This window comes from Anser brachyrhynchus (genome assembly GCF_964034855.1).
Source record: "Anser brachyrhynchus genome assembly, chromosome: 10".
NCBI lineage: Eukaryota > Metazoa > Chordata > Aves > Anseriformes > Anatidae > Anser > Anser brachyrhynchus.
The window spans coordinates 94,145-110,334 of record NC_137705.1 but is presented as its reverse complement, the minus strand read 5'-3'; the positions used below and the strand labels follow the sequence as shown (position 1 = coordinate 110,334).

The window sequence follows — 16,190 nt, the reverse complement described above, 5'->3', positions numbered from 1 at the left end:
AATTTATACCAGCCAAAGGTCTGACCTCTAATGCTATCATGGTTGTATCAGCTTTCCTGCTTCTAGTTCAACTCTATTAAAGAACTGAAAAAGACTGATGATTGAATAAATTCACCTATGATATTTTCACAGTTTTTAGGGAGAATCCTGGCTGGGGAGATCTGTAAGTTTCCATATAAGGAACAAAGCTGAGAAAAAATGCAAAAAGGGAGTGAATAGAGCAGATTTGTTAGTGGAAAACCATAACCATTTTTCTGCCTCAGTTGCCAGGTGGAGATAGTGACACTTTAACCGCAGAAATCATGACTGCACGCAGTATATTTACCGTACCCACACCACAACTTCCACCTAACATCTGGACTTCTATACTTTTCAAATAATAATGGCACATGCATGCATCCAGAAATCACTTTTCATATCTAGAATCGCAAATGCTTCCCAAGTCAAGCAGATGTTTTAATGCATTGGTAATATTAGGAAGCGAGTATTTTTGACCCTTTGTGAATGAGCCAGGGAGGACAACAGACAATCCTTCTGCAGCTCAGACTTTATATAATTGAAGTCTACATTGATCACATAAAATTGTGCAGACTTTTACAGCCACTCACACTTCTAAAATGAAGGTGGATTCAACAGATACTATATATCAGAGGCTCCAAGTCTCTTTTAGATGTCTAGGCATTACACTTGAGGGGAGGATGAAAAGTTCAAAGGGAGAGAAAAGGGTATCCATAGTAGAGCTGAACACAGGCATGAGATGCCAAGTTTGCCTCATGGATGTATCATCATTACAGGCAGCAGCTGCTCTCCTAATTATGAAAGCAAAAGTGGCAGCCCTGAATTAAAAAGTGGCACATCTCCTGTAGCAGAATGAGTGACCCTTGATCTGCACTGAACAGTTGATCTTCCCAAACTTCTCATTACTGAGCCCAGCACAAACAATGCCAGATGAACAGCAGAAAACACAGACTACCACAGCAGACACAATTAGTCTCTTATCCTGCCCCTGCAGGGTACAATCTAGGTCAGGAACCCTGACTTCAGCACACACTCACATGCAGACAAATGCACACATTCATCCTCTGTAAATCAGCGTCAGAACTGGCAAACTGTAAAATGTGCATTGCAAATACTGTACCAATGGGGCTTATTACCAGGGAATTGTCCTTGTGCCAAGTGAGGTAGTATGATTTCCCTCTTCTTTTAAGAGATATACTGATGATCTGAAAGCTATTTTGGCTCAGTGCTCCACTGCAGGAGCTCTCTGGAAGATACATGGTTATTTTCCCACTGCTGAAGGCCACAATGAATAAATGAATGAGAAAAAAATCAGCCTACTGTAAGTGAGGGTAGGCCATTATTTTGTGGCACTGCATCTCAGGCTTTTATAATAGCTTCAGAAGGCTTAACAGCCAACTATCCCTTCATTTATTCAGCCCAGTCCATTCACTAAAGCATTTCATTTGGAAAATAATGACTTGATTGGTCCAGAAGAACTTTGAATGTCATCCAAGAAATTTACAGCAGTAAAAAAGGCTCAGCCAATCATACACTGGGAGTGTAAATACTTAGAAAGATGGAGTTCTGTTTCGTCTAATGTAATAGTGGCTCCTGAATCAGATAATGTTTATTTTTTGTTCTTGAGAATGTGCTACCCACAAGAATTCTGAAAGTAGAGATTAACCAGCGAGTCTGACTTCATGATAATCTGCATTTAGGTCCTTTTAAGTTAATGACTTGGGAACTAAGATGATTTTGTTCTTTTCTGAGAGTTACTTTGCAGTCAGGAGTCTTGCAATTCCCAGTGCAGGACTAGATCCCATACTGCTGCAAAGACAGGGGAACCAGCACGTTATATTTATTCACATTTTTATTCCAGACTATCTCCAAATGCCAAGGAAGCATAAATCTGAGTCTTGATGTTTGGAAGAATTGTGTACCATTGTTATGACAAAAATGCAAATCAGGATTCAGGAATTTGAACACTGAGGTATTTGGGGCAGATGTTCTTTCAGTGCAGTGCTGCCCTTTTGGGTACCTTAATTTGCTAAACGCTTTGGAGGGAAGTAATAATGACTTTAAGGGGTTCTATGCACAAAAAAAAAAAAAAGACGTTCTGTACAAAGGCAAAAGACAAAATGAACATGAACATGATACGCTATCAAGCAAATGCTTAATCCCATGCAGAGTGGGATCCTGAGGCATTCTAAGTCACACTAACTTTGCTCTGTATATATTTAGTAAAGTAATTGGAAACAGACTGGCTGAATGGAAGCAAATAAACCAGATTCCTGGTCCTCCAAGGTGATGCGTGAAACATCAGAAAGCAACCTGCAACATTTTTGTTCAGCAGCAAGCATTAAAATGAAGACAAGTGCAGACTACATTACTGGGGTAAAAAATAGACATGAACATCAAAATTTGAGGATTAAATAATTATGGAATAAATGCAAAGGTTAATCAACTTCAGAAAACTAAATCTTGAATAACAAGAGATCAGGGACTGCTTTGGACTGCAAGGCCCAGCCAGTCCCATCTGCTCAGTCCAGAATGAGTTCTTAACTCCCAGCTCCAAAGAACTGCATTGCATTTAAGCAGGGCAAATAACAGCTAACCCTTTAGGTTATTATCACTACTACCACACCAACTGATACCAACTTTGTGAGCTAACACAATGTTTCCACTCTTTCAGTTCAATAGCAGAGTAGATGTATGGAAATGTCATCATTTTGGCAATCAATCAATTTATTAAAGTCTCTGCTGAATGACCAGATTCCTGTTATGCTGAACGAATAGCTCCTCCAGCTGAGCCTGGAAATGAGATGGGAAACTGCTCCTGTTGCAGGCTTAAGAAAAGCCTTTTTTCGTTTCTGAAAGCAGCTAGGGTGTGGTTTAGTTCCTTGCCTTTCTCACTAACATATAGGTTTATTTAAGAAAATGAGTCTCGAGACTTCAAGATGAGCACTTAGAAACTGTTTTTTTGAGAAAGGTGGTGGTGAGGAACAGAGAGAAATGTCTGCCTGTGCTGAGAGGTGCTGACACGGAAGCTTTTGGTCTTAGCTGGCCATGAATGGTGTTTTGCAGCTTGAGTGCAGTTTGTTGACTGTGTGGTCACTGGTGGCTGCTAGTGACATCTGTCAGTGGGACCTGTGTCAACAGTGAATGCACAGTGAAGAGGTATTTTCTACTGATGTGATTATTCCTAATGCTATTCAAATATGCAGAAAGGAGTAATTAGTTCATTGTAACCACTATGATAGTATTGGGAAGCCTCAGGTAGGCAATATTATCTCTGTAGTCTGAGGGACTTACTTGTAAAATTGGTAGTGGTTTCTCTAGATGTCCTGAATATGACATTGGGCAACAGGTGAACATGAAGATCCAACAGTTGGTGGGCTGGGAAAGATAATGTTGCTGTGACTGTGGCCTTCTAGACTGATTGTGATTGCAAGAAAGAAACCTGCAAGTTATTTGTGAATGCCACTACAGCAGGTACACCAGCCGATAGCAGCAGAGATGGGGTATGCTAGGGATATAGGCACCTGATAAAAACACAGAAACTAAACCCTGATCCCATTCCTATAAAGATTTTTGATCTATTCTAAACTGTGGAGTGTGAAAACGTTTGTCTCTTCTACCTCAGTCTCTAACCAAGGTGCCATTCATATATCCTCACAATTGAAAAAGCCAACCCATAGAAAAAAATCAAATCTTATCTTTCTTGGTGACTCTGCTGGAAAAAGCCTCCAGTAGCTTCTAAAGGAATGCATGCATTTGGCGATGAGGGAGGAAGGATACTTTTCCACTGCAGAAAAAAATCATTAACCAAAACAGTGCACCCAAAATCTCATTCTGAAAAAGATAGTGATCTTTTTGATCTTTCTAACTTGAGATGATGGGAACTGGGACAGGGAAACTGACATTTCACAACCCCTGAGTGGCTCTGCAAACCACTGCATTCACTCAATGTTTATTTTAGGCCCATCTAAAATTTTAATTTGAAAATTTTAACTCCTCTTCTGGTTCTCTAACCTTCATACCTAAGGAAATAATGCAGAACACTGGTAAGATCCCTCTATTGGAGTGGGATTGGCAGGCATGGCAACAAAATCCCAGCAAAAGAGGATTCAGTGGAGCATTCTGGACTATATATACAAGACTGTAACATCTATAAAACCCAAACAAGTGCTTACAAATAAACATGATGATCGGCAGAAATAGAAGAACTTTCTCATCATAACACAGCTGTTACCAGTATCTTTTCCCTGATACATTAACCAGCTAATCCGAACCTAATAATTAAGTATCATAAAAGCAGAGACAATTTCCCTCATGCCTTATAACTGTAATTCCAGGACTGACAGGCCAGGCTCTGGATAATGCTTATTATTTTCTGTAATAAACATTTCTGCTTAGAAAGTGGATGAGTTCCCCAACAGGAGAGCAGAGAGTCGTCAAATTTTTGGGGCAAGCCAAGAAAACTCTTTGGTTTTATTCCCTCATATCTTTGAGCCAACATCGGAGTGCTGCAGCAGATAAAATTAGCATTCAAGCAGACTTTTCCTTAACTAACCTATGAGCTGTAATTTTTATGAGGATTCTTTTTATTAGGGATTACCAATAGCTTGGAGTCCATCCAGCTGGAGGGGAACAGTAGGCACTTGCATCCATAAATGTTTCTAAATTAAAAATTTCTAGGGTTTACCCGTTTATCACCATCTCCTTCTCAGAACTAGGCTTACTCAGCATATTACACCAGTCTCAGAGCCCCAGTAAGTGCTGTTGGCCAATGCTTTTCCACATGAATGAGAAATGCTAGACTTTGGAATCCAAAGCAAGAGCACATCAGTGGCAGACATATTCCTTTACAATGCTTCAAAAAGCATTGCTCCACAGTAAGCCATTCTTCCTCAAATTCACTTCTGTCCCTTCAATGCTTTTACGTCTCTTAAATTGCAGCTAAGACAGCAATTAGATTTCAGTGATTAAAATGATTTACTTACCATACATGACTGCTGGAGCATCTCCACATATCTGGGGAAAGAAACAAACTTTATTCATTGCCATTGCTGAATAAATAAGGGTAGATTGCACAGGTTCTGTTTTAGGATAGCAACAGACAGGTTGTAACAATAAACTCACACTTTTTCTGAAGACATCAGCTCCTGGGCAATGAGGTAAGCACTGGACTGGCCTTCCTTCTGTCAACAGCAAAACCCAGAAACAATTAAGAGATGTCTCACACCAAGAAGGAAAACAGTATTAGAGAGCACTTTGAACTGACATATTCCTTCAGTAAAGATAGGGACCAGGTTTTTATTCTTTGCTGTTCAGTGTTTGGCTTCCTGGAGTCCTTTCCATGACAGGAAAGGACACCAGGACATGTTTGTGTAATTCAGGTACTAATGGTATAGTACAACATAATAGCTGCTAAGGTTTAAAAAATTGTGTTCTTATGGAAAAAAAAGAGAAAATTTCTGTTGATTTTTACAAGTCCAAAATTTGTCAGAGATGCAGAAAATGTTTAGCTTTGAATAAGCTAGCTTCATGGCTGTAAAGGCTCTTAACACGTTTACTACTCTCAATCAAATGGAAATGGGAATTTGTTATCAAAATGCTCATATTCCAAAGTATTCTGACTGCTGTGAGACCTGTGGAAGCAAACAAGGCAAATGACTTTATCGCTTACTAAACAAAATGTCTAAATTAAATGGTCATAAGCGTCTCCAGAAAGCAGTTCATTACTCCTGCAGGCAACATTGTTTGAAATCTCAGTGACATCTACAGAACTGGCAGACACCTCATTAGACACAGAAACCTGTGAAAGAACCAAAGTGTATAGCTGTAAGGTGCAAGTGGCTAATAAGGGTATTTTGGTCCTATGTCATGACTCACTCTTATGATAAGAAATGAACAAATTGTGGAAATATTTACTGACAGGAATCTACTATGGAAAGTTGGACTTAAGTAGCAGTGGTGAAGTAGGGAACTAGAACAGTCTAGCAGTAGTAAAGAAAAGCAGCCTTCATTGATCTAAAGTGGGTCAGGGGAAATGTGTTCAGCAGAAAGAGTTAGTGACATTGTGTGCCAGACCAGCTGTTCTGGAAACCCATTGCTTACAGATCCTGCTTCTGAAAGCCTACTCAGGAGAGACTGGGACTTGCTGAGATGTGATGCAGTCTCTTGGTGCAACAGGTGGAAAGTTGGTGTTTACACCTTCTCCACCAATTCTGCATGAGGGGGCTGCTAAGTGTCAGGAAACAAACATGAAGCTTAATTGAGACCCCTCGTAAAAGTATAAATGTTGACATCTCAAACCAGGCTTGACAGATCAATAAACAGTTAAGTACTCACATTGTAACAACAAATTTAAGCAGTAAAAAATGTCTAAGCCAGTGGAAGGTAAATACAGACTTTCTCCTCTCTGTCCTTTTTCCCTATCAGCACTCCTTTGGGATGCAGGTGTCCTGGCACAAGTGAAAATGGCTTGGCTGGGTGCCGGAGCCGTGGCACGGGCTGCCCAGAGGCTGCGGGGTCTCTTCCTTGGGGGTCTGAAGTAGCCACCTGGGCGTGGGCCTGGGCACCTTGCTTGGGGTGGCCATGGTGGGGCAGGGGGGACCAGAGGGACCCAGAGGTCCCTGCCCACCTCTGCCAGTCTGTGAGCTTCTTTTTGCATCTTTAGCTTACTGCCGTGTACTTCTACTGGGAGACAGCTGAAGATTGCAAGAGACAAAGGAAATAGAGAATGAACAGTTCATTAATCTCAGATGACTGACGCATCTCTCCTTTAGCACCAGGAGTCTAAGTATATATCCCCTAGTGCTTTGTTCCTTCTGCCTGATAAGGGCCAAAGAACATTCTTTGAATCACTTTTTTTGGAGAACTACACTACATTTTAATAAAATGCATTAGGAACATCTGTTTTTTCCATAGTTTCACTTTTCTGCTTAAGGCTACACTGTCAGCAAATATTTCATTGCCCATTTCGCCCGGCTCCAGTTTGTGAACACCTCTCGAAGATCACAGTGTGCCCCTCCTGGTTGTCCCCACTGCTGGAGGAACACACCAGAAGCACTGAGTTTTCTCTCCTCTCTCATTTCCTCTACACAGGTAGAGCACAGCAAATGAAGGGAGAGTGTCTCTGTCTGGGTCACCTAGACTGATGCTGGCTGCCCAGCGCATCCTCTGTGGACAAGCCTGGCTCCACACTGCCAAGACACGGAGTCCATTTCCCCAGCAATCCAGGCTGTCTCTCCATTTGCATACACACATTGTTGAACTCCGTAATTCCTCTTGTGATTAATATGTCTTAGCCAAGAGACAAAACACGGGGACCCCGGTGTCACATGACCTGTCTAGGGCAAGTTGGAGACAGTGTCTCTAGGCGTTGCCTGTCTTGTGTTATTTAATTGCTGTTTGTTTAACCAGGAAATGAACTCTGAGATTGACGACAGTGTCCAGAGACAGACTTCTGGGAACAGGGAATAGAGGGGGTGCAGGTCCCTCAACCATAAGGTTTCTAAAACAAAATCCAAGTGATTATTACAACACAGCCACAGTACCACCTTTTTGGTAATCTTTTCTCCCCGCGGTGTGGGACCTTTCCAGTTCCCACTTGGGAACCTCCCACTGGAGGTTGCGCTCCAGGCCCTGCTGAGAGCTTCTGCTTAGCAGAGAGAGGCCAGGAGGCCATCTGGAAACCCTGGCAATCTGCCACTTTGAGTCTTCTTGTCTCAGAGCTTCATCACCTCATCCTCCCCATTCTCTCTACTCTGAAAAACATGCTGGTGCTAGGAAGGTTGCAAATACAAAAGCACTTAAACCAAGTTAGGAGCTTGTACAGCTGCTACAGCTCAGCTGATCAGTGTAACTTGCTAGACAAAGGTGGTACTGTGCAATTATCTTTCCAAAGGGTACTGAACTAAGCCCAACAGGCCTGCAAAAGGTTATCAAGTTTACTGATGGAAAACTAGAGTTGTCTAGTGGGGTACTAGAGGTATCTTGTGACTTGATCAGAGTTTCTCCTCCAAAAGCCAGAGTATCCCAATGTATAATGAAGCATCAGAAATCTTTTCCTTAGAACAACAGCATAAAAACCTAAAAGCTTTTAGGTCTTAACACAGCACACATGTGAGGACAGCTGAAGTTAATTATTAGTCTTAGGCAGTTTGAACTGAACAGCTTTAGGTTTCATGTCCCTTTTGTGCCTCCTGACAGAAAAAAAACTTTTGGGTTGAGAAGGGGCAAGCAGTGAACAGTATGCCTGTGAATGATGGCTAATTGCCCATGCAGAGCCTACTGATGTGGCACATCACCTTCCCTTCTCTGTGTCGTAGGCATCCCATTACTGTAGGGATGATGTCTCCCCACGGAGTCATTTATACACTCCGGCTTTGCTCTGGGCAATGCCAAGGCATTTGACCTGGACCCTCAACGGCCATGCTTTGATGAGATGGTACTACAGTGCCTGTGCCAGTCACTGCTCTCTGAGCCCAGTGCCCACACACAGTTGAGCTGGCCTAGCTGTTTGCAGAACCATGATGAGAACCAGATTGCCGTTCTGATCCAGGTTAAATATCATGGGGCTGAGGGAAAATCTGCCTCCATGGGGCTGAAACAGGGTTATATGGCTTAAGTGCAGCACAGGCAAATCAAAGAACTGTTCACTAGAGCTGAAGCATTAGTACTGCACAAGCCATTTGAGTACTCAGGAAGAAACCCTTTGCATTTGAAAAGCAGGGTAACTAGCTAAGACACCAAATCAGCAGCTCCATTTCCATGTTTACTGCTGCCTTACCATGCTGACGTGGACAAACTACATCCCTTTGTCCATTTTCACATCTGTGTGTCTTATTTTGCAGACCCCTCAGGGTAGGTGTGTTGTAGCGTTGTGCTGGATGGTACCCAGCACAACAGTGCTACTGTTGCTATCAGAGGCTTAGAGCAGTTTGCAAGCTTCAGCCTCTGAGCTGAGTGACTTCATAATGCCCCTTTTGTAACTATTATGAACTATCTAGTAGTTCACAATGATGTCACAGTGGTGCCAACAGTAAACTGAGGCACTATGAGAACAAGTGGCTTTTTCAAGCTGGGTCTGTGAATCAGTGAGAGGAAACGCAGTCCACATCTTTTGCCTCCAAGGCCCCTTCCTTGAAGAGCTAGATTGCAGCTCCCCTGGGGAAACTGTGTAATGCTATAAATCAAGAGTTGTCCCCTGAAAGGCGTCTGAATTAGGTGCTTCCTCAAGGCACACAAATCTGTCACTCCCAACTCCAGCATATGTTTGGGTTGTGTACGTGAAGGTTAAAGGTTTGCAAAACAGAATGATTAATGGAGCCTGGAAACCAAGCCCACCCAGTGGAAATGCATAAGGAGCAGCAAAGGCAGTTGTGCGTACAGCTACCACTAGACAGTAGCTGCCCTGCTTGCTGTGAGACCTTTGTGACTGAGCTCAGTGTTCCCTCATTGTGAGTGGCACAGATGCCCTCCACGTGCCATGCTGGGTTGCGGCCCTCCTTTTTGGACACTGCCTTTTGTTTTGGTACCTGGGAGTAGCGTGGAGCCTACCTCTAGGGCTGCCCTTTCACAAGCACAGTGCTAGGGATCATTTCTGTATGGAGTTCTCCTTTGTGCCCCCCCCCAGCAAAGCACCATGTAATTGTAACGAGCACCCCTCTGGTCTCGCTGGGATTCAGCATGAAAAAACTAAGTCTTAAACGACTAGTCAAAATGCTTTGAGTTTTCATTGCCATAAAATCCAGCCACATCTGGTATGAATTCATTTTCTTTTATGTCATTATATTCTGGTTATGTGTTATCTACCTCACTAGAGATTTTCCCATTTTGCCAGCAGGGTAAGAGAAGATCACATCTCTCATATCCTGGCTGTGTACAGTTCCTTGTAACATATTGCTGGTTTTAGGGTGAAACTAGACAGTATTTGCATACAGATTGGTTTACTTTTCGATTTCCCATAGAGTTAACTGGCAGACATATCTGTATTCTGGGTGAGAGAACTGTCTTTTATGCTCCAGCTATGGCTTTATTACTTGTCTTAGGATTTGTATTAATTTATTTCCTGAGTACTCGATAGACTATAATTTTTAAAGGTACTCACACAGATTAATCACATTCTTTTCTTATTATTCTTCTGAGGATCCCTTCAGTTCTTCAGGTCAAACTCCCTGCTGTGTTTATGGACAGGTTTAAGAGAACATTTGTAATTGTTCCATTGCCTAGTGTTTTAATGTAAGGTTTGCTCTATGTCATTCCTAAATACAACAGAGTTCTTAAAATAGCTTATGCTGCTACAATATTCCTAGCATTCTCTGTTTACCCAGCCATTGCCTTCTCCTTCCAAAGGAACCCTGTAAAGAAATACTTAGACTCTTATCACAGTGGTGGAAATTGTTGATCTCAGTCTAAATGCCTTCCATTCATTACTGGGGTCGTTTTTAAGCCCATCACTTTGTTCAATCCACACCCCTTAGCATACATGTGACATACAGTCTGGGTCAAACAGCGTGATGGAAATAGCTCTTGAAGCTGAGTCCAAGGCAACATGTTCTGGTGTTGCTACAGGAACATGGCTCTTCTACAAGACACTCAAGAAAATAATTCTTAAACTGGCAGCCCCTTTCCAAGCTCAGTTTGGATTTGCTCTCTAGTCAAATCTGAACAGTTAAGCTCAGGATTTATCTGGTTTTCAGCAGAAAAAAAAAAAAAAAAGCTTGAATCCAGCTCAATGGTAACATGAAAAATCTGGGGTTCTACAACCTGGACTTGGAGCATTTGTCTAGTGAGAGAAGGTTCAGAGGTGGAAGATGTAGGGAAGGTCATTATTTTATTTAAGTGGTTTGTTCTTAACTGGAATCCTTAACTCCATTTTTTTTTCTCTGTGTGCACCTCAAATGTCATCATATAACCTTGAGAGCCCAATACAGAACAGTCATGTGTCACCTTCTGATAAATTGGAAGGAATTTAATTAAATGAGCATATATAAAAGACAAATGAATGAGGAATGGCCCAGGAGCTCTTGCAAATTAGCTTAGCAGGAGGAAAAAAAGTGTGAAGCTTCATCTGTAATGTAAGTGAAGGGCATCGCTTTTTATAATACAGCCATATAGAATCATAAAGGTTAAGAATACTTAGAGCATTCTCCACCTGGGAGTTCTCTAGGTTGTTATTGCATGCCAGCAGAATGAAGAGAGAAGGAAATAACATGCTCATTTAACCAGAAAGAGTGAATTTTCACTGTCAGTCTTACATAGAAGAATCAAAACTACCACGTGATTTCTGATGACAAATGCTCTGCTTCACAGGGTCTACGGTACACCTAGTGGAATAAAGGCAAAATCTGGAACCCCACCTCCTGTTCTACATTTTTAAACCTGCCTCATTCCAAAAAGGCTTTTTAGTAGTGAAACTTCTTGTAACACAATAGAGATGAAAGCCCCTCTTTGCTTTTTAAAATAAAGTTGATAATGTCAAAAGTACCTCAACATATACTATTGGCTATGATTCAAATTGTTTACAGAACAGGGGTTCCAGCAGGCCCTAAAAATTTTTCCACACTCATGTGAATCTGGTCCCCAGGAGGGCAGGGATTCAAAGAAGCCCAGCTGTTGAAACAATTCCAGGAAAAGTGTGTACAAAGCTGATTTTTAAAATTATTTTTACTTTAAAAAATGAGCCTTAAAAAGAAACATTACAGGAAAAAAATCTGCTGCAAACTGGATATCTTGCAATTCTCTGCCAAGAAGGCTAGGAGAAAGCAAGTGAGAAAAAAAATGAAACACTATGCTTTCATTTTCATACAGATGAAGCGAAAGGCAATAAGTAGAATCTAGCTCAATGCAAATGCAAATCATACATCTGGACACGGGTAGGAGATTTGATCATCTGGGTTGTTTCAGGTCTTCATTTAAACTAAGTTTCCCTAAGGAGGGGAAAACCAGAAATCAAACCAACAAACCCCAGAGGGTTCTTTTTTGTGTTTGCATATGTGTTTTTTTCTAAATCCAAATTCAGCTCCTAGTAGGCCAGCCCAAAACAGTTATTTTAACAAAATTAACTCATTTCCAAATCCATGGTACTATTTTTGGCATCTACACCAACATGTTTTTGCCAGTTCTTCCCAAGTGACAGTGCTTCTGAACTCTTTCATGTTTTACAGCCACCCTGTGTTGTCCTGAGGATTTTGCTCCAAGTGATACATCACTTCACTGGGGAGCTGGACAACTTGTTTGCCCTTTGTCATTGCCAAGTCAGGCTTTGACAAGGCAGCTAATGTTCCCTTGGCACCCAAAAGATTTGCGTGCAAAGACAACAAAAGGAGGCAGGAGCAGTAAGGTAGAAAACACAGTCCTGTCTGTCCCTTGTGAAGATACCAGCGCTTTCTGAGGCAAGAGCTGTGAACGGATGGAATTTATCCCATTCACTCTTAATTACGGTGAACTGGAAGCCCTTATTTCTGACAGAATCTTCAATGAGGGCTGTGGGGGACATCGGAAGATTCTCATACCGTTACTGTTCTGCTACTAGCATGGGAGAAAGAGTACAGTTAAATATATTGCATCCTTCATTTCAGGACCCTGCACTGACTGTTTTCCCTATCAAATTGGCCCTTTCATGGGCATCTTTCGGTTATTGCTTCACACAGCCTGCAGTAGCAGCACTGAAGCTGTTAGAGGGTGGAGAGTTCTGATGTCAGAACTCTGGCTGCCCAGATCAGGTGTCTCCTGTTAAGAGCCTGGGTCCTGGGGACAGCTGGGACATGCAGCGTTTGACAGGATGGTTCCCAGGACTTCCTTAGTCTGTCCAAAGTGAAGCCTGCAGTGTCTTTGGCCCTCATGAGGCTACAAGAACAAAGAAGCTCAAAGGTCTCCCTGTGTCAATTCCAGATCTTTTCTTGGACCTGCATACAAGCACAGGCCCCTGACTTGGCATATTAAACAAAGGGCTTAGCCTAGAATGAAATTGCTGCTGCTCCAACCTCCTTTTACAGTCTGTAGCTAGAGCCCAGTGACTGCAGGAGGGCTAATCCTCCTACAGCTAGAATTAAACCTGGCAGAAAAGGTTATGTGTACCCTTCCGGCCTGTTTCTTGTCAGGCTAAATAGCCACATGCTCTAATTCATCAGCCAGCTTGGAAATAACAGCCAGTATTCAGATGTGGCTGTTCTAAGACAGCTCCCTAGGAGCTTGGAGAAGCCAGGTCTTCTGCGTGCCGTGATCCTTGCTGACAATCAGCTTGGGAAACCAAGTCTGATCAAACAAACAGTCCTGTGCTCATGTTTTCTATCAGGCATGTGTAGAGATTTGGTTTGTATTAGCCCTAAGAGCTAGAGGGATACCTCCAGACAGACTCTAAAGCACATGCTTGCTCTGTAAGTGCTGCCTTCTGCTGTGACAGCTAAAAAGTGTGGTTACCCCAGCACAACAAAAAATAAAAAGGCATGAAATGCAGTAAGGGAAATAAAAATGCAATTTCCTAATATCTTCAGTAAAAACCTACAAAAATGTCAATAAAATTGTTTTTAGCAGCCTTAAATTTCCTTCCAAGTGCTTGGTGGTTATATGCATTTCCCATTTGGACTTGAGGCACAATTTTCTTGTCAATTCTCCACTGGCATCACAACTAAATGCTGAGAAACATGATGGGCTTAGGTAACACACTAGTGTGTGCTCTGTAAATGCTCATGGTTTGCTAGCTAACTAGTAAAACTAGAAGGGAAAATATTTTTCATTTAACAGGAATTGTCACAACTTTAAGGGCTTTTCCCTTTCCAAAACAGTGTGAAAACAAGCAGCCAAAAAAAATCATACATATCAGAGGAAAAAAAAGATTAGATTGCTTGTGACCATTTCATTTGTTTCAAGTCAACAAAGAGCTCAAACCACAATCTGTTCCAACAGCATGTTTGTCATTGTTTTATTCAGTGTAGCTTTAAAATTCTCAAGACTGCATCCAGATCCTTCTCATAAGTGAGAAGTTTTTCATTACATTCATGTCAAGCCTTTCCTATTGGCTATATTGCCTCCACTATCCATCTTAGAACAGCAGTTCCTTGGCTCTGCCACATGCTACAGGGGTAAATTGTTGCTAGTGCAGCTCTTTTACCTTGTTGATGAGGCTGGGATCACCCTGGCTGCTTTCCTCGTCTTCTGAACTCTTTTGTTCCTCATCTGATGTGATGACCTCCACGGGTATCACAGAGACCGGGCACACCTTGTAAGGCTCAGTGTAGGCACTGTAGAGAAAGAACAGACCAGCTCATCGGCAGTATTCCCAGACACCTGCTGTTGCTCAGACACAGCAAATCCACACATTGCACAGCTCTAAACACTCAGGGGACCGGGTGTCCCCGCAGACCCTCTAGGCTTGGAAGCAAGATTTCTCAAGCTTTGTGTTTTGTTGCCAAGTTAAACAGCAACCATTTAGACAAGTAGAAGAATCTGAATGGAGCAGTGGGAAATTAAGTGAACTCATTCAAGTATACCTATAGGATCAGTTTTCTGGCTCAGTTTGGAACAAAAAGTTTGACTGGGTGCATACATAATTGCAACTAGAACTTGTTTGTTCTTCCTGAGACATCCCTCAAAATGGATGTAATAAAATCATACTAACATTTCAGTGCTTAGTAGAAATGGAAATTAAACATTGTAAGTTTTCTGTGAAAACATTAAAAGGATAAGAAAAGTGTAATTATAATACCATTGGAATTACAGCACAAGGTAACTCAGATCTCATCATCCTTGAGTTGTTTCAAGGGAATCCAGAAAATCCAGAAAAAGCAATGCGATTGAAAGTGCTGAATCTGTTAATGTAATACAGTCCAAGGATTTCCCAGCATTATTTTTCTTTCAGGAAAATATAACACACACACACACATATATATTTAGATTTAAATTGCCAGTTATTTCAAATCCTTCACAAAGCATGACTAAAGGTAGGTTCTCCAGATAGTGCCTGCCCTTTGTGTTTGAAAGGTGTCTTTTATTGCTGATCTCGATGTGCCTAGTGACAAATTGCAGACAGTGGATTTGGTTAAACCCCTGTCTCCTGGATTGCAGTCTTCCAAATATGGTTACCACGCAGATGCTCACAGGTTGTGTTGAGGTTATCCTCTTGCCTGGTCTTTTAAATGAAATGGGTGAATGTATCAGTGTCATACTATGCCTCCTATCATTTAATCATTCTAAAATCTCTGAACTTTATCTAATAATCCATTAGCATTATCCAATTTTACTAACCATTTTAGTACCATTTTTTACTACCAGACAGTTTTGGTGCAGTTGTTGGTGCTTCAACACAAGACTTGATTTTACAGCACTGGTAATAGGACTGCCAAGTATAACAGTGATAACACCAACCTATTCCCCACCTGACTTTACTCTGCTTTTATATTCATGGATCAGATTGGTGGTTTTGGCCTTAGCATCACTGTGGGAGCTTATATCCAGCTTATTCACCACAGTGGCCTTAAGTATTTTACATATTTCCAGGAGTCGGTTCCAGTGTTCAGCCAATAGGGCAAGCCTGTTGTCTTTAGACAAAACCTGACATTTGTGGGTATTACAGTAGAATGCTGGGGAGTTTCAGGGAAGGGTCAGGCTGAGTGTTAGTAAAAGGTTTTTCACCAAGAAGGTGGTCGGGCACTGAACAGGCTCCCCAGGGATGTGGTCACGGCACTGAGCCTGCTGGAGTTCAAGGAGCATTTGGACAATGATCTCAGACATAGGATCTGATTTTTGGGTGGTCGCACGTGGAGCTAGTAGTTGGACTTGACGATCCTTGTGGGTCCCTTCCAACTCAGGATATTCTATGATGGCTTGTCCAGCCGAACTGGTCTGAACACCAGCATGCCTTATTTAGTGTTTATGATTTCTTTAGTCTTCATTGCCTCTGAAATCTTTTTAATGTGCTTTTGCAGCTCTGCTTCATTTCTTTATTTCTTTATTTTTCTTTGGCCTTCCAGGGGGGGATCCCAGCTGTGAGCAAATCCAAAGCCTCAAAGCCAATGCTAGAGTGACAGGCAGCTGGGCAATTATGGGTTAATATAAGTGGGAGGGCAATGAAGAAAGAGACTCCTGAAGCCGCTGACCAGACTCACATTTCCTTTCAGAAAGGAAACTCCATTTCTGCACTCACTTCCAAGCTGCAAAGAGTGGTCTGTGTCTGCCATGCA

At 41.9% G+C, this 16,190-nt stretch overlaps 1 protein-coding gene across 6 annotated transcripts in view; it reads right to left on the bottom strand.

Annotated features, from left to right (window-relative positions):
• Positions 1-16,190, bottom strand: part of FGD5 (FYVE, RhoGEF and PH domain containing 5) — a 102,181-nt gene that overhangs the window by 51,110 nt on the left and 34,881 nt on the right. For 4 of the 6 annotated variants that reach the window (XM_080605487.1, XM_080605492.1, XM_080605491.1 and 1 more), the window contains 4 exons: positions 14,123-14,252; positions 5,143-5,201; positions 5,004-5,034; positions 3,313-3,396 (listed from right to left, as the gene is read on the bottom strand). In XM_080605487.1, coding sequence (XP_080461613.1) covers positions 3,313-3,396; positions 5,004-5,034; positions 5,143-5,201; positions 14,123-14,252 — 304 coding nt within the window. The remainder of the gene's footprint in view (positions 1-3,312; positions 3,397-5,003; positions 5,035-5,142; positions 5,202-14,122; positions 14,253-16,190) is intronic. The other 2 variants (XM_080605488.1, XM_080605490.1) reach the window with 1 other exon arrangement.